Here is a 19,377-nt window from a genome sequence, read left to right as displayed (position 1 = left end):
TTATCTAGTTAAGTAACATATAACATACATTCATTATGTAAAATGTCAAAAACAATTCATATCTTTCCAAAAAGAAATAATTACACCTGAAGATACAGTCATAATTACACACTTCATAAACAGAAGTAATTATGCTCACAATGAATCAAAATTGCACTTTAAAATTTTTTCTAGGAGTGTGCTTGAAGATGATGCATCTATTAACAAAGATACTTTGATTTGTTCTTTTTCAACATAAAGAACATATAGTGTTATTTTGATTTAATCATCTTTAAATTGCCAAATTAAAAATTCCAGACAAAGAAATAAACTTAGAGAGATCACCTGATTCAAAGTCTTCATTTTAAAGACCCCTCCCCCACTGCACATAGTGTTTGGAATGTTTAAGTGAAATTCCTGTGAAACTCATGGCTTCTTTGTACCATATTGTAGTCACCAGTGATGAGTGCACCAGATTTTACTCATCCTTTTCCCAGGGATGAATGCTTAGATCGTCTGCTTCCTGCTATTATAAACAATACCACAATGACCACGGTATTTGCTTTTATATAGCATGTGAGCATTGTGAATTTTCTAATCATGTATAAAGTTAAAGACCAATAAATAAACCATAAAGATAAAAGTAGAAGAGAAAGCAAAGAGGCGGCCCTTGAGTTACAAACTTACAAACTCCCCTTACATAAAAATAAATTATCCTTTTTTTTTCTTTAGGAGACAAAGTCTCTCTCTGTCACCCAGGATGGAGTGCAGTGGTGCAATCATAGCTCGCTGTAACCTCAAACTCCTAGGCTCAAGCAACCCTCCTGCTTCAGTCTCCCAAAGTGCTGGGATTACATGCATGAGCCACCACTCCCAGTCTGGACTTCCATTTCTGACTGAGATTGCATAGAGACTGCACTTCCCACAGCCTCTGGAAGCCTGCGCTCTATTCCTGCTGTACACCTTACCCACCCTAGCTGGCCAAATCCCTCTGTCACCAGTATCCCCAACCTCCCATCTTCACTAGAGCTCTCTGCTACCATTCCCATGGCAGCTTTGTACCTGCCCCTCACCACTACCTGAGCCCTTTTCTAGGAACTACTCAGCAGATAGGAAATAGGGCTCTTCTGTGGTGGAAGCAGGAAGGTGTGCAGCTAGCAATCTGAAATTCCGGGTGCCCTTGTCCTAAGAAATACTGAGCTTAAATACCATGTGCTATTTAAGCCCCTCAGTACTATTAATGGGAAAAACTCAACTTCAAGATATACTGGAAGAGACATCTGTGGTGTTGCAGGGAAACCCAACAACAATGTAGATAACTGTTTAAATGTTCTCATGTCTGTAGCAAGTACAGATTTTACTCCAGAAGTTGTGAAGTTGTATTTTATTCTGCTCTCTGAAGGGTTGGAGAGCGTTGGGTGAAGGGACTCAAGAGTGTCCAGCTTTCCTGTATACAAAATTTTAATCAGTTCTGTTTTCAGCTCCATCAATTGCCCCTCTGTTTTTGAGCAACCAAATGCCTCCAGTTCCAGAGCCTTCTGAGCATTTGTTGAAACAATTTGAGTTGCTTTTGCAGGCACCTGGGTTTCTGCTGCTCTTTCTCTGATGAGAAAGTAATTATTCCTGTGCTTTCCACAGTCCAGAATGTTTTAAAACTCTTCTTGTTGCCTCTTCTCCTATTATCTTTGTCTGTATTCCTTTGCTTTTCTTCTAGTTGAACTTCAGTAGGGGGTATAAATAAATATGTTGTTCAAACAGATATAGTAAAAGTTTAGAAAGAATCTGTGTGTTTTACTATTTAGTTAATGAGCTTTTACTGGATGAGTTTTAGGAGCTCTTTTTATATTAAGGAAATTTAGTATTTTGTCACATGTGGTATGAATATTTTTCTAATTTGAGCTTTTGTCTCTTGAATTCTTTTGTCATGTATAAATTTTTCATATTGACTTAGTCAAATTTATCAGAACTTTTTTTTCTCTTGGTTTTCTCATGTTTATGAAGACCCATTTCAAGACTATTAAAAATATTCCGGGTTTTTTTTTTTCAGTTTTTTAGTTTGAGAATTTTGTTTGTTTCTTTGTCCATTAGTTTATATTTTATGTTTTAATTTTTGACCAACCTGAAATTTAATTTGGTGTAAGGTGTGAGGTAAGGCTCTAGTATTATTTTTTTCTATCTGGCTTCTCATTTAATGAATAATCAGTTGTTCTATTTCTCCTCTCATTTAAAATTCTCTCCTTATCCATGTGCTAAATCTCAGTATCCACATGCTAATTTGAGCTTTATTTTATTTCATTCATTCTTTGTCTGCTAATATAACAGCTTTAATTACTGTATATTTATAATCAATATCTGGTGAAATTTGTCCTCTCTGCTTTTCTTCTTCAGAAAATTTTAAATTATTATTATACTTTCACTTTTTCTGAATTATATTTTTAAAGTTTTTGTAGTTCAAAAAGACTCCTACACAAACTTTTTTAAAAGTTAAGATGAAAAATGTATTTATCAACCGCCTAAAATAATTATATTATTGGTTATAATAGTTTTTCACTTGATTCTCTTATGGGATTTTTTAAGATAACAACAATATATCTGCAAACAATGATTTCTCCCACTTCTCTAATTCTTATAACTCTTCTTTTTCCAGAAAGTGTTAAATAATAATGTTGTTGATGGGCATATTCTTTTATTCTGATTTTAATGAGAATGCTTATGGATCTCATCATCAAAAATTACACAAGCTTTTAGATTGAAATATATCATCAGAATGTACGGAGGTGATATAGAGTTTTTATCTTTTATTTGTTCATGTTGAACTTTAAACATTGTCTTTAGCCATTTTCAAGGAAAAAAAAATTCCTATTGTTTGGTTCCTTAACCAATCACAGGATTTCCAGAATCTTCTTTGGAACCATCAACTCCATCCTGCATTATTCTTTTCTTTCTCAGTCTCAGCTGCCATAAGAATGTGGAAAGGTGTGGATGACAACTGAACCAACCCCTGACACCTCTATCACAGACATTTCCATTTATTTACTGTGTAGTGTGATATGGTACCTAGGGTCATGTAAATTAATATTAAAAATTTAGTTTTTGGAAATGGGTATCTCATACTTTGCACACATTGGCAAGAGTGCCTTTTGTGTTTAGCACAAAAGAGATAATATTAAAACAGTATGTATTGAAAGGTTGGGGACAAATTTGCTAAGGTGAAAAACACATTAGACATAAAAACAGAAGACCTAAATTCTAGTTATATGTTTACCTGTGGCCATCTTTCCTTGGAGTGGTCATTTCACTATTCTGAGACACAAAGATAATGAGTGAAAGAGATCACTGTGAATTGTAAAGCACCCTACCAATGTAGTCATTTTCTTCAAACTTTATGTATGTTGCAAATCTTTAAAATTCTTGCAAGGAGCTATCTCCACTTATAATAGAGATTTGAAAGATCTCATTTCAAAATAGCTTTTAAAGCATATTTTTTCACATCAGTTAAACCACTAAAGTAAGGTTTTGCCTTATACAAAATGACATTGTAGCTTAAGTCATGCAAACCAGAAAAAAATATTTATGTATGTGATTGATCAGATTGTGATAATCTTATCAGAGTAATTTGCGTGGAAAAATCATTTTAAGTTATTTGATTAAACCAATCTGCAGTGAGTATTCTCAAAGTCCTAAAAATATTTTAAATTCCCTTTATTTTCCTATATAAGTCAAATACGCAACAGATCCCAGCACAGATTTGTCAGAAAATCCAATGTCAGGTAGTTTTTTATGATCTCTCCTTGGGAACTTCTAGAAATTCTAGGACATATGTAGCCTAGAAATGTGGTGCTAATTTCTTCTGATCCTCACATATTGTGGCTGCAACTCTGGCACTATGTCCTCTGGGCCATGAGGTCCATTAAAATAAGTGTAGCTTCATTAAGCCCAGCTTCTCTAACAACACACAATTCCATGCCATGTAGGGTGGTTAGATGCAGGTGGTGCCTTTCAACCTTTAAACTCATGGCTTCGTATCTTTCCCGAACCCACTGTTGTGGATATTACCTTACTTTTTTTTTTTTTTTTTTAAAGAGAAAAGAGGCTCTCACTCTATAGCCCAGGCTGGAGTGCAATGGTGTGATCATAGCCACTGTAACCTGGAACTCCTGGGCTTAAGCAATCATCCTGCCTAAGCCTCCCAAATAGCTAAGGCTACAAGTGCAAGCCACCATCCCTGGCTAATCATTTTTTAAATTTTTTTGTTGAGATAAGGTCTCACTCTATTGCGCAGGCTGGTCTTGAACTCATGGCCTTAAGTGATCCTCCCACCTCAGCCTCCCAAAGCACTGGGATTACAGGCATAGGCCATCACACCCAGTTTTACTTTTCTTTTCAAAGCATGAGCTTCCTTACTTCAAGGTCTTGAGAAATCTGCAGCCACGTCCCTTTAAAATCCCATGTCTCAAATAAAGGACTTTGTTGGGAGGTTGAGAAAAATCTTCAGATAGTAACTCTGGAAACATAAAGAAGCTGTTAATTCCTCCTGAGGAAAAGGAGCATAGAACATAGAAGCCTGTGTGTTCTCTAATAACCTTTCCAATCTTTCCAGTCTTCTATAACAGCAAACCTAAGACAGAAATGAATAGCTCAATCAATTATCCTGCCACTAATCAAGTTTAGCAGTCAAGTCATGTATTATTCTGTTCAATTCTTAAAATGTATGCTAAATTAAACAATGAGAGGACAGTGGCTTCATATGTTGTTAAAGCCTAGGTTCTGGTTTTGGTATCACTCTTTATATCCTGTGTTCTTGGGCACATTATTGATTTCATCATATTTCACAAGATTGTTGGGAGGATTCACTTAAATCCATTTTCAACAGCCTTTTTTCATAGGAAATTAAGCCCTAATGCTCTTAAGCCATTGTGGATATAATGAATTAATTTCTGTCTTATGAATTAAGGAAAGCACTAGTTATGTACCATCTTTGAAAGAACTGAGAAGATGGTCATTCAAATCATTTTCAGTGCTCTATGATTCAGATGAAGAACAAACATTTTTAAGGGATGCAAAAGGTTACGATACGCTTTTGAAGTCAGATTATTTGGGTTCAAATCGCCAATTCTACCTCTTATTAGCTGTGCATCCTTTTGTTGTTGTGGGTGGGGGTGGCGCTCTAACTTCCTCACACATAAAGAGGTGATGGTAATGGTAGCTATATCTTTGGATTTATACATGAAGATATGTTATTATATTGAAAGAAAATTAAAGCAAATAAAGTTCCTCCCCAAAAAAAAGGACATGTCTTCTTTGATCTTTCATATATTTAAGTAAAATTTAGTATAAATACAAGTTAAGTCTTATCAAAAACCAGAAGTGTTTTGGATTTTGGAATATTCGTTCTATGTCAGTTGAGCATCTCTAATCGAAAAATCCAAAATCCAAAATGCTCCAATGGGCATTTCTTTTGAGTGTCATGTTAGCATTCAAAGCGTTTTGGATTTCAGATTTTTAGATTAGGGATGCTCAGCCTGTATCAGGAAACTGTACCATCTCTCTGAATGACGAGGACTATATTCTAAATCTTAAGTCCAGCAGTTTGGATAAAAATTTTCCCTGGAATAATTATTTATCCAACATATTTTGGCTAAAGTATATCTGACCAGACAGCATTAGACATGTTAAGAGAACAATGTTTCATCCCAGCTGATAAAAAAACATATACGATCTGGAAAGGGAGATAAGATATCTAATCAGTGAATGCTATTACATGGTGAATGCTTCCAGAATGCATAACTAAGATATTACATAAACTCAAGAGAGAAACATTATTTCTAATCAATAATATTAAGCACACATCCATGGAGGATCTGGCATTGAACTCAATCCTGAATTATCAGTGGTATATGCACAAGTTGAAAAGCGGTCCATGGTATAAAATATCTAACTGGAGATATTGACACGTGTTGATAAATATGGGCAAGTATTCTGGTTTCATTGGTTAAAAGAAAGCAATAGTATGAGATGAGACTGGCAATATAAGATGATCCCACTATGTGGAAGATGAAAGTTGCCAAGGTATGTCCAAATTAATATTTAGTCTGCACTAAATAGATACCACACCCTATACCTTCAGTCAACAGTTTATTTCTTGGTGAACTAATTAATTTTTTTTTTCCTTTTGTAGGTTTCTTTGGTTAGCCTGGTAGCCAATGCTCTTGGCTACTCAGAACTCGGTGCCATCAAATCATTACGGACATTAAGAGCTTTAAGACCTCTAAGAGCCTTATCCCGCTTTGAAGGCATGAGGGTAAGAAGAATAGACACTCTAATTATTCATGTCAAAATTACATGTAGGTAATGATTTAGATAGAAAAGGGTGCCATACTCTTCTGATATTTATTTCATAGAATTACAGAATTAGAGCAAAAATCTTAGAGATCACAAAGCCTAGCATTCTGAAACTGGAGTTTATTTAAACAGGCTCTCAGAATTTTGGGAGGACAGAACTGAGACTAGCATCCAGGTCTTCTTGTCACAGTTCAAATATGTTTCTACAACACTCAAAAACCTTGGACTGCCAGTTATTTCTTTTCATTGCTTACACCCCTTGAAATGACTACTGACTACTGACATTCATCCGTGATGGGGAGTTTCTTTCTCTCAATAGTTTGATTCCTTCAAAATTACTGGTAATGAATGAAAGGTAAAATGGGTTTTGTGTGCTTTGCTTCTTGAATTAATATCAGTAATAAAAATTATTGCATAAGGAAACAACATTGAATTTTAGCCTCTAACAAATTGCTAAATAACATCCAAAGTGAAGGGTTAAGGTAATTAAGCATTTCAGGCAACCCCCAGAGTTTTTTGGTTGGTTGGTTGGTTGGTTGGTTTGTTTTTAGACGGAGTCTCGCTCTGTCGCCCAGGCTGGAGTGCAGTGGTGCGATCTCAGCTCACTGCAACTTCCGCCTCCCGGGTTCACGCCATTCTCCTGCCTCAGCCTCCTGAGTAGCTGGGACTACAGGTGCCTGCCACCACGCCCGCTAATTTTTTGTATTTTTAGTAGAGACGGGGTTTCACTGTGTTAGCCAGGATGGTCTCGATCCACTGACCTCATGATCCGCCCGCCTCGGCCTCCCAAAGTGCTGGGATTACGGGCATGAGCCACTGTGCCCGGCCCAGAGTTTGTTTTATAGATCTTTTTTCTAATTGAGCATTCTGAATAAGGTTCACTTTTTCTATAGCAGTTGTATTTTCCTCCCCAGCTCTCTTCCTTAATATGTATATTATGCATCTAAACATAAAATCACACTTTATTATAGATACCACCCATTTGCCATGCCCCTCAGTAGAATTCAGCACAAAGGCCAGTTTTGTTTAATCTGGCTTGTGAGTGCATGTGGATATTTAATTTATTCTAGGTCATAGGGCTTTTATGTTAGGATGTTAGGAGATGGTTTGTTTGGGGCAATAAAAATATTTCAACCTTGACTTTAAAGTTCACCCATCAGGGAGAATTAAGCCACTCTCCAGACTCTCCAGAATCATTGTAATCAAAGAAATATTTGGTTTTTACATTGTAATTTCATTTCCTTGCTAATGCTAAAGAAAGTTAGACGATAAAATTCATAAAAATTACTATACAATTTCAAGTTCTTTTCAAACCAAACTTTTACCATTACTCATAATACTTAAGCTCTCATTTGGTTCCATGTTTCCTATTCACAGTTCATTTATGAGGGGAGATAGCAACTGAGCAAAATTTAAAACTTATAAATTTTCTCTAATCTGAAAAATATTCAAAGTTTAGAATTTTTAATTCAGTCATATAGCACAATTAATATTCCAGATGCAAATTATGATAATGTATTGCATTTACTTGAAAACAGGAGAACCTGTGGTGGTGTGTACCAAACTTGTCCAACCCGCCTTATTTTGTTATTGTTGTTGTTCTATATTGTTTTAGGCTATTAACAGCCTGAAGCCATGGTTTTTAGTTTCTATCTCTAGTGATAAGTGGAAAAGAGGGATGAGGAAGGGACTTTACTGGCCCAGCCAGAAACAGAAACTAAGAACCCAGTGAATGCATTGTCTCCCTGGCAAGTATAATGCATATGGCTTAACTTCCAAAAGAAACAAAATTCAAGTAGCATAGGAAATGTTTACAATTTTGGATTTCTGGTTTTGATGTCAATTTAAGATTCCTTGGTATTGATTTCTAAAATAATGTTTGCAGTATTTTAAAATAAAACAATACTTTTATTTAACATAAATGATTAACAGAATGGTCCAACATGAAGTAGATTAGACAAGAAAAATTACTGTCGACTTTCATAAAAATTTCAAAATACATCTTAATATCTTCTGAATTTAATGAGAAGTGAATGAATTTTCCTTTCATGAAATAGGTCAGCCTGGGTTGATGAAGTAGCATGTGCTCCAAAGTGAACATTTAAGAGATTGTGAAGTATTAATAATGGGAACTTATCCAGTACTGTTACGACCAGATATAAATTCCACTTTTTCCCCTAACTTAATACACCTTTTTATTGAGATTTACTAACAGGGGAAAAACGGGACCCAGTAAATTCCTAATCCCGTTCTTCGTAGTCATAAAAAGTTAACTTGATCTGAGAATATAGATTTAAGGCATTTTTAATACTTTGTTTATGTGTAAAGGGTTTGTTTACTCGCTTTTTCAAATTATCATTCATTCATTAACACTCTTGAAAATTAAAATGTATTACTGAAAGATGATTATTTTTTCTGTTGGCATTTAATGCATCTTTCTATTCTTTTTTCCCCAGCATACAAACATTTTCTGACTCCATCTTACTATACCAGGTTTTTGATGATTTCTTTTCATACTGTAGCACATTTTGCTTTCCTTAAAACCTTAGCTCTTTAGTTGTGCCATTGTTTGTTTTCCCTCAAATATGTGCTAGAAAATATTAGAAGAAACAACTTGTCCACCTAGATTTTTATTTAACTCTTTTCAAGCACATATTAATACTAAACAAATACATTGAAGGAATGGTTTCCATTCTAAAGGTTTGTAAGCTATGTTCCCCTCGCTGTCTCTTCTAGGTGGTTGTGAATGCTCTTGTTGGAGCAATTCCCTCTATCATGAATGTGCTGTTGGTCTGTCTCATCTTCTGGCTGATCTTTAGCATCATGGGTGTGAATTTGTTTGCTGGCAAGTTCTACCACTGTGTTAACATGACAACGGGTAACATGTTTGACGTTAGTGATGTTAACAATTTGAGTGACTGTCAGGCTCTTGGCAAGCAAGCTCGGTGGAAAAACGTGAAAGTAAACTTTGATAATGTTGGCGCTGGCTATCTTGCACTGCTTCAAGTGGTAAGTGGCTACTGTACGAGTTTTGAAAAAGTTTTCAAGATGTTTCAAGCAAGATTATTTCCCTGATGTTCTTCGTTTGAATGACTAACATTTGACAGTATGAAAAAAAGTTAACGATAACACCTATAATATCAGCTTGAATTGATCATAAAAAAGATGTTACAATTATTTTATAATGTATGTTCCTTAGTGTTAAGCTTTTAGTATGTTTTAATGTGATTTTATATTTCTGCTTTCTTTTTTGTTATATTTTTGGGTACTGATATCATTTTTAGTTTTCTGTATCAATTATTGCCAAAGGAGCAACTTTAGGTACTAAAATAACAATGCATATTTGTAGTGATGAATTAAATGTATAAATTATTAGCCAGATAATTTATTATAACAATGTCTAAGAAATATAATTCTACTATGTGTCAAAATGCAAATCATAGAGCTTACACTTTAACATATAAGGGAATTGGGACTGAGATGGCAGTTTCATGAATAAAGTCTTTCACTAAATTTTAGTGTAGGAAGAAAATAGAATACTTTCAAGAAAAAAAAGGAAACAAGTTCCAGACTTTAAATACAAATGTTTTTCTATTTCAATTTTATTTCAATCTCTTGATATGAAATTTCACAATATTGTACAAAAAGTTATTTGTTATAATACTGTCAGATTTTCATCTGGTTAAATATCATTGTTAGGTGAAATTTTTATGAACGATTCAAATATATGTTATTTACAGGCCACATTTAAAGGCTGGATGGATATTATGTATGCAGCTGTTGATTCACGAGATGTGAGTATCACTCAAATATTATTTATAGGTTCTAGATTTCTTATGGTGAATATTGGTGGTAATTTAAACACTGAAACATCCAAAATTCTATATTAGAACATTTAATATTGCATATAAAAAATGAACAGTCTGCTTCAATATAGATGATGCTTGATTAATGTGTGCCTAATATACAATATGTAGCTAATATGAAAGGATATCTAGCTGCATGGATTCTAAGACATTAGATTGGTCCAGTAAATGAGACTATTCTGAGTGGAAAAGTTGTTCAGTGGGGAAGTAACTTGTCTCTCCCTATCCCTGGAGAGTATGATAAACCAGACTCTGTGAAGCAGCTTCCAAGAATATCATGATACAGAGAAGCAAGCAAGTTTCAGGGACACTCAATTTAGAAAATAAAAATAAAAATAACTCCACAGAACATATCTGTGCTGAATTTTCCTCTTAGAAGTTGATGTTCTGCTCTTAAAGCCGTATTTCCAAAATTCAGCATTTCCAAAACCAAACAGAAAATATTGCAAAACATTATGACTAATAATAGGCTCAAAATGTTTTCCCTGCTTATATCACCGTATTTATGTTAAAGAATATGTTAAATGTAAGGCACAATGGGAAAACAGAACCAAGAACAATCATAAAACTTGCAAACCTTCATTTTACTAGATCATACTAGTTTTAAAAAATTGTTTTTGTAGAACAATATCTCAGGGTAAGGCAAAAGTAGCACTGTATTAAGTAACAGCACTCAATAAATTACTGATTTAGTGTAAGTATTTATAGTATTTTTCATATTATTTAATATTTTCAATATCATTTAGGTTAAACTTCAGCCTGTATATGAAGAAAATCTGTACATGTATTTATACTTTGTCATCTTTATCATCTTTGGGTCATTCTTCACTCTGAATCTATTCATTGGTGTCATCATAGATAACTTCAACCAGCAGAAAAAGAAGATAAGTATTCTTTAGCTTTTACCTTTCTTCATTCTGAGGTTCTGTCTGTTAATACAACCAAATAACCAGAATACCTGTGGTCATGACAGACTTAAATCATGTTTATATTATTTTCAGTTGCCCATGTGGTTATTTAAGCTGCAGGGATTCCAGCCTCTAGTCAGTGGCTCCTCTCAAAGTTTATCTATTGGATAGCTTTCCAACCCAAAAATGTGTCCACTCCTTCGGACCCATCCAATGGGTCTCCAGTGCTTTAGCTTGGCTTACAGAGCCTCTCAGGAATTACCTCCACCCAGTTTTCCATCTTCATTTTTTCCTACACTTCACTCTATACATGTGTATTTCCCTACTACATAGTCACCACCCATACATCTATATGAGTTTTCTGCCCTTTTCTGAACAAGCATTCTCTTGTACCTCCATGGCTTTTTGTGATTTTTTTTTTTATCCTGGAATGTTCCTAGAAAACCCATAATCATCTTTTGAGGCCTAGCTTAAGGGTAAGCTATGTAACAGCTTGTCTCTGAGTCTCTGAATTCATTGTTGCCTCTGCAGTACATTTAATTTTTTTGTCATATCAACATACACTGTCCACCTACGTTTTCAGTTTCCTGCTCCATTTAGAAGCAGAATACTGTATCTTATATATTTATGTAATTCTGACACCCAGCACATTGTCTAGCACACAGAAAGTGTTCAAAAACTGTTGAATGAAGAAGTAAAATTATCGGCAGTGAAATGGACTAAGAAAATGTTTTCTGTTTTGCACAAATATATTTGAGACCCTTGTGCCTACTTTTAAACATAGTATAATCAAATTAGGATCCTGTAGTGATCAGAGTTTTATGTACGTAAGGATTTTGCATAATATTAAGATACTCAGAATTTCACATAAATGGGAAAAGCAGGATAAATGTATATGTAGCAGGATAATATCCACTTAAAAATTAGAAAAGATTAAAGGAAAGACAAATATTTTTTGTGAAAGTATTATTGGAACACATATTAGAATTGTAACCAGTTTTATACTATGTCTTTACTTTGGAGGTCAAGACATCTTTATGACAGAGGAACAGAAAAAATATTACAATGCAATGAAGAAACTTGGATCCAAGAAACCTCAGAAACCCATACCTCGCCCAGCAGTAAGAATTACTTGTCTCCTTTAATGTTCCAAAGCCATGCGTCCATATGGTCAAATTGAGCAATGCTCTGGAGCAGAACATATTAGGTGATATCACCAATATTGAGCCCTAATTATAAAGTTCATATTTTGCATCATAATTCACAACTTCTGCACTCATTAGGAGTTACCACATTCCAAAAAAGGAGTTAATGTTCTTTATAATTTGTGAGTTGAAGACTTCTAGCTCAGGGTTCCCGATAAATACTTCCAAAGCAAGGTTCACTTTCCTGCTACCAACAGCACACCTGGTTCCTCCTCCTCTAGCCTTCCCATCCCACTCTCCATGGCCTCCCTCTATACTCTCTGCTCCCTCCATTCTTAAGACTAGAAAATATTCCAAACCTGTTTAGAAAGGGAAAAGATGTCATCAAAATTGTTCGTTTCACCAAATACACCAAAACAGAATAAGGCATATTCAGAATGCATACTCTGTAGAGCCTCATGATGATGGAATGATGTAATAATGACAGATTATGTTCACAGAGCTGGACTCTAACTCAGCTATTTTCTGAGATTGGTAAGGAGTAAGGAAACTGAGGCCCAAAGAACACACAAATCATGCCCCAAGTCACAAATCTTGTAATTGCCAGAACTGGGACTTGACAAGGCCCCATAAATTCTCTAAGTGACTTGACTTTACCATATTTATAAGAGTAGTTGGAGCTGGAATGTGAGGGAGCAGGGTAAGAGGGGAAAGGATTGAACCGACTTTACTACAGTTCTTTAAAAATTAAAACATGGTCAGTTCATGACCTTTGATTTTTGGTAAGCCATGAAGTTTTAAGTTTTTACTCTAAATGATTAATAATATATTTCTTTAATAAAACTGTATTTACTAGCCATATTAATATAAGAATCTTTGAAAGCATGTTGTTCCTGAGATGACTGTTAATAAGACATAGAAAAAAAGTGTTTAAAGTCATGCATTTTTGTTAAAGCACAGGGCATAGGTAAAGAAGGACAGATGGAAAGAAATACAGATAAATTAACAAACCCATACATAGATTCACAGAGCTAGAGAAGTAGAATTCAATAGAAATATGACTGATGTATTTCAGGGGAGGGAAATAAGGTATAAACCAAAATTTCTAAAACATTGATAAATGAATTGGTGTATTCTCTATCTAAATATCTGTTGATATTAACCTACTTTGTAAATCTTTGTTATTAGTTGTCACTATTTTTTATAAAAATTATCATACTTATTCAGATCAAGCAAAGACTACATATATTATCAGCCAATTGTCACAAATTTATGTGTTTGTTTTTGTTTTGTTTTTTAAGAGACAGGGTCTCACTCTGTCTCTCAGGCTGGAGTACAGTGGCAAGACCATAGCTCACTGCAGGTTCAAACACCTGGGGTCAAGTGATTCACCTCAGCCTCCCTCGTAGCTGGGACTGCAAGCCTGTGCCACCATACCAGGCTAATTTTTTTTTTAATAGAAATGAGGTCTCGCTATGTTGCCCAGGCTGGTCTGGAACTCTTGGCCTCAAGACAGCCTCCAATCTCACCCTCCCAAAGTGCTAGAATTACAGGCATGAGCTGCCACGCCCAGCCTTAATTTATGTCTCGTCGAGCTTTGTCTTTCCATAGGACCTATATAAACCAAATATGCTTTGTTTAGCTATATAAATTTTTTTTTCCATTTTTTTTAACATGAAGAGAAAAAAAGCACACAAAATTGTTTGGGGTAATATGAGGAGGGTGCACATCCATCGCCGTATGTGGAAGGGCTTTATCTACAATTTTACTGCATTATTCTTTATGAAATATATATAGTAACCTTATTTCTCTTCTCTCACTTTCTAGAACAAATTCCAAGGAATGGTCTTTGATTTTGTAACCAGACAAGTCTTTGATATCAGCATCATGATCCTCATCTGCCTCAACATGGTCACCATGATGGTGGAAACTGATGACCAGGGCAAATACATGACCCTAGTTTTGTCCCGGATCAACCTAGTGTTCATTGTTCTGTTCACTGGAGAATTTGTGCTGAAGCTCGTCTCCCTCAGACACTACTACTTCACTATAGGCTGGAACATCTTTGATTTTGTGGTGGTGATTCTCTCCATTGTAGGTAAGAACAGCTTAATTACCAAGAGGTACAGTTACAGAGAAACAGTTGCCCCAGGACCTTCTAGCTGATTAACATGGAAATTAGGTCTGAGAATAATAATGCATATAGATGTAAAGTTCAACACTAGCATATTTGAATAAAAACTCTGAAACCTGGGTTTATTCACAAAGCTAACTAGTCAGAAACCATGTTAGGAATACCAGATTTGGGAAAGAGGTGAAGAAGACAGGAAATAAACATTATCAGGTACTCTCCTAATCTTAAACCAAGGTCACAGGCTAAAAGAGGCAGATGGCTTAAAAAACAAATCATTATAATGCAATAAAGTTGGTACTGTAAGAAGCACTGAAGAGGAAGTAGCCATCTCTGCTGGAATGAGTTAACACAGGCTTCCAGAGATAAAGGTAATGCATCCTAGGTGGGTCTTCAAAGAAGAGTTGAGATTTAGTAGGAGAAAAAGAGAGATGGGGAATTATAGAACCCCAAATTTAGAAACTTCAACTTTAACCTCATGTCAAAATGGCCCATTTCTCTCTAACTGAAGAGTATCATTAAAAGATAGAAAACAATATATTCAGAGATTTCAGAAATATTTTTGTTTGTAATTGCCACAATTCATGTGTAGGGATAACTATTCATATAAATTGGGTCTATATAATCTTAAATTGCCATGCTACCATTGGGGATTATTTGGATTTTGCAAAAATTCATATTGGTTTATGACATTACAGAATCACTGAATAAAACTCTGTAATCTGTAATTGCTAATGTCAGGGAGTGGATCCAAATATTTAATAGAGGCTCATATTCATAACAAGTTTGTTGTGTTCATAGACCTTAAAAAAGATAAAGCCATCATGTAAGTGAAAGATATTATCTGTTTAGCTGTGTTCTATGTTTTCCATAGGTATGTTTCTGGCTGAGATGATAGAAAAGTATTTTGTGTCCCCTACCTTGTTCCGAGTGATCCGTCTTGCCAGGATTGGCCGAATCCTACGTCTGATCAAAGGAGCAAAGGGGATCCGCACGCTGCTCTTTGCTTTGATGATGTCCCTTCCTGCGTTGTTTAACATCGGCCTCCTGCTCTTCCTGGTCATGTTTATCTATGCCATCTTTGGGATGTCCAACTTTGCCTATGTTAAAAAGGAAGCTGGAATTGATGACATGTTCAACTTTGAGACCTTTGGCAACAGCATGATCTGCTTGTTCCAAATTACAACCTCTGCTGGCTGGGATGGATTGCTAGCACCTATTCTTAATAGTGCACCACCCGACTGTGACCCTGACACAATTCACCCTGGCAGCTCAGTTAAGGGAGACTGTGGGAACCCATCTGTTGGGATTTTCTTTTTTGTCAGTTACATCATCATATCCTTCCTGGTTGTGGTGAACATGTACATCGCGGTCATCCTGGAGAACTTCAGTGTTGCTACTGAAGAAAGTGCAGAGCCCCTGAGTGAGGATGACTTTGAGATGTTCTATGAGGTTTGGGAAAAGTTTGATCCTGATGCGACCCAGTTTATAGAGTTCTCTAAACTCTCTGATTTTGCAGCTGCCCTGGATCCTCCTCTTCTCATAGCAAAACCCAACAAAGTCCAGCTTATTGCCATGGATCTGCCCATGGTCAGTGGTGACCGGATCCACTGTCTTGATATTTTATTTGCCTTTACAAAGCGTGTTTTGGGTGAGAGTGGAGAGATGGATGCCCTTCGAATACAGATGGAAGACAGGTTTATGGCATCAAACCCCTCCAAAGTCTCTTATGAGCCTATTACAACCACTTTGAAACGTAAACAAGAGGAGGTGTCTGCCGCTATCATTCAGCGTAATTTCAGATGTTATCTTTTAAAGCAAAGGTTAAAAAATATATCAAGTAACTATAACAAAGAGGCAATTAAAGGGAGGATTGACTTACCTATAAAACAAGACATGATTATTGACAAACTAAATGGGAACTCCACTCCAGAAAAAACAGATGGGAGTTCCTCTACCACCTCTCCTCCTTCCTATGATAGTGTAACAAAACCAGACAAGGAAAAGTTTGAGAAAGACAAACCAGAAAAAGAAAGCAAAGGAAAAGAGGTCAGAGAAAATCAAAAGTAAAAAGAAACAAAGAATTATCTTTGTGATCAATTGTTTACAGCCTATGAAGGTAAAGTATATGTGTCAACTGGACTTCAAGAGGAGGTCCATGCCAAACTGACTGTTTTAACAAATACTCATAGTCAGTGCCTATACAAGACAGTGACCTCTCTGTCACTGCAACTCTGTGAGACAGGGTATCAACATTGACAAGAGGTTGCTGTTTTTATTACCAGCTGACACTGCTGAGGAGAAACCCAATGGCTACCTAGACTATAGGGATAGTTGTGCAAAGTGATCATTGTAACTACACCAAACACCTTTAGTACAGTCCTTGCATCCATTCTATTTTTAACTTCCATATCTGCCATATTTTTACAAAATTTGTTCTAGTGCATTTCCATGGTCCCCAATTCATAGTTTATTCTTAATGCTATGTCACTATTTTTGTAAATGAGGTTTACGTTGAAGAAACAGTATACAAGAACCCTGTGGTCCTACTCTACAAGTCTCTCAAATGATCAGACAAAGGTGTTTTGCCAGAGAGATAAAATTTTTGCTCAAAACCAGAAAAAGAATTGTAATGGCTACAGTTTCAGTTACTTCCATTTTCTAGATGGCTTTAATTTTGAAAGTATTTTAGTCTGTTATGTTTGTTTCTATCTGAACAGTTATGTGCCTGTAAAGTCTCCTCTAATATTTAAAGGATTATTTTTATGCAAAGTATTCTGTTTCAGCAAGTGCAAATTTTATTCTAAGTTTCAGAGCTCTATATTTAATTTAGGTCAAATGCTTTCCAAAAAGTAATCTAATAAATCCATTCTAGAAAAATATATCTAAAGTATTGCTTTAGAATAGTTGTTCCACTTTCTGCTGCAGTATTGCTTTGCCATCTTCTGCTCTCAGCAAAGCTGATAGTCTATGTCAATTAAATACCCTATGTTATGTAAATAGTTATTTTATCCTGTGGTGCATGTTTGGGCAAATATATATATAGCCTGATAAACAACTTCTATTAAATCAAATATGTACCACAGTGTATGTGTCTTTTGCGAGCTTCCAACAGGGGTGTATCCTGTATCATTCATTAAACATAGTTTAAAGGCTATCACTAATGCATGTTAATATTGCCTATGCTGCTCTATTTTACTCAATCCATTCTTCACAAGTCTTGGTTAAAGAATGTCACATATTGGTGATAGAATGAATTCAACCTGCTCTGTCCATTATGTCAAGCAGAATAATTTGAAGCTATTTACAAACACCTTTACTTTTGCACTTTTAATTCAACATGAGTATCATATGGTATCTCTCTAGATTTCAAGGAAACACACTGGATGCTGCCTACTGACAAAACCTATTCTTCATATTTTGCTAAAAGTATGTCTAAAACTTGTTTAAATATAAATAATGTAAAAATATAATCAATTTTATTTGTCAGCATTTTGTACATAAGAAAATTATTTTCAGGTTGATGACATCACAATTTATTTTACTTTATGCTTTTGCTTTTTATTTTTAATCACAATTCCAAACTTTTGAATCCATAAGATTTTTCAATGGATAATTTCCTAAAATAAAAGTTAGATAATGGGTTTTATGGATTTCTTTGTTATAATATATTTTCTACCATTCCAATAGGAGATACATTGGTCAAACACTCAAACCTAGATCATTTTCTACCAACTATGGTTGCCTCAATATAACCTTTTATTCATAGAAGTTTTTTTTTATTCAACTTTTGTAGTATTTACGTATGCAGACTAGTCTTATTTTTTTAATTCCTGCTGCACTAAAGCTATTACAGATATAACACGGACTTTGTTCTTTTTAGCCATGAACAAAGTGGCAAAGTTGTGCAATTACCTAACATGATATAAATTTTTGTTTTTTGCACAAACCAAAAGTTTAATGTTAATTCTTTTTACAAAACTATTTACTGTAGTGTATTGAAGAACTGCATGCAGGGAATTGCTATTGCTAAAAAGAATGGTGAGCTACGTCATTATTGAGCCAAAAGAATAAATTTCATTTTTTATTGCATTTCACTTATTGGCCTCTGGGGTTTTTTGTTTTTGTTTTTTGCTGTTGGCAGTTTAAAATATATATAATTAATAAAACCTGTGCTTGATCTGACATTTGTATACATAAAAGTTTACATGAATTTTACAACAAACTAGTGCATGATTCACCAAGCAGTACTACAGAACAAAGGCAAATTAAAAGCAGCTTTGTGAACTTTTATGTGTGCAAAAGATCAAGTTCACATGTTCCAACTTTCAGGTTTGATAATAATAGTAGTAACCACCTACAATAGCTTTCAATTTCAATTAACTCCCTTGGCTATAAGCATCTAAACTCATCTTCTTTCAATATAATTGATGCTATCTCCTAATTACTTGGTGGCTAATAAATGTTACATTCTTTGTTACTTAAATGCATTATATAAACTCCTATGTATACATAAGGTATTAATGATATAGTTATTGAGAATTTATATTAACTTTTTTTCAAGAACCCTTGGATTTATGTGAGGTCAAAACCAAACTCTTATTCTCAGTGGAAAACTCCAGTTGTAATGCATATTTTTAAAGACAATTTGGATCTAAATATGTATTTCATAATTCTCCCATAATAAATTATATAAGGTGGCTAATTGGAATTCATTGGCTTCTTTCTGCTCAAGTCAATTTACACATCTCACTGACACCACAGAGATGCCAAAAGTTGCTTTGCAAAACCTTTGTAATCATTATCCAAGTGATCTATAAGGAATCTATTAATTGGTATGCATTATACCTAAATGACCATCTTCCAGAATTATCAGAAGAGACTTTAGTTGAAAAGGGAGAATACTTTTAAAAATATACCTACCTAGCTAAAGGATATTCTGAAAATACTGTCCAGAATATAGAGTTGCTAATATAATTTGACATATTTTTGAAATAACTACTTCC

At 34.9% G+C, this 19,377-nt stretch overlaps 1 protein-coding gene across 5 annotated transcripts in view; it reads left to right on the top strand.

Moving 5' to 3' along the window:
- SCN3A (sodium voltage-gated channel alpha subunit 3) overlaps positions 1-19,082 on the top strand; it is a 116,925-nt gene extending 97,843 nt beyond the window's left edge. For all 5 annotated transcript variants that reach the window (XM_055380245.2, XM_055380244.2, XM_019022785.4 and 2 more), the window contains 7 exons: positions 6,158-6,280; positions 9,058-9,330; positions 10,062-10,115; positions 10,934-11,071; positions 12,112-12,216; positions 14,068-14,338; positions 15,246-19,082. In XM_055380245.2, the coding sequence (XP_055236220.1) occupies positions 6,158-6,280; positions 9,058-9,330; positions 10,062-10,115; positions 10,934-11,071; positions 12,112-12,216; positions 14,068-14,338; positions 15,246-16,441 (2,160 nt within the window). In that variant the 3' untranslated portion in view covers positions 16,442-19,082. The remainder of the gene's footprint in view (positions 1-6,157; positions 6,281-9,057; positions 9,331-10,061; positions 10,116-10,933; positions 11,072-12,111; positions 12,217-14,067; positions 14,339-15,245) is intronic.
- Positions 19,083-19,377: the final 295 nt, after the last annotated feature.

This window comes from Gorilla gorilla, chromosome 11, assembly GCF_029281585.2.
Source record: "Gorilla gorilla gorilla isolate KB3781 chromosome 11, NHGRI_mGorGor1-v2.1_pri, whole genome shotgun sequence".
Lineage (NCBI taxonomy): Eukaryota > Metazoa > Chordata > Mammalia > Primates > Hominidae > Gorilla > Gorilla gorilla.
Note: the sequence above shows the minus strand (reverse complement) of the source record. Positions and strands in the feature narration are given on the sequence as shown.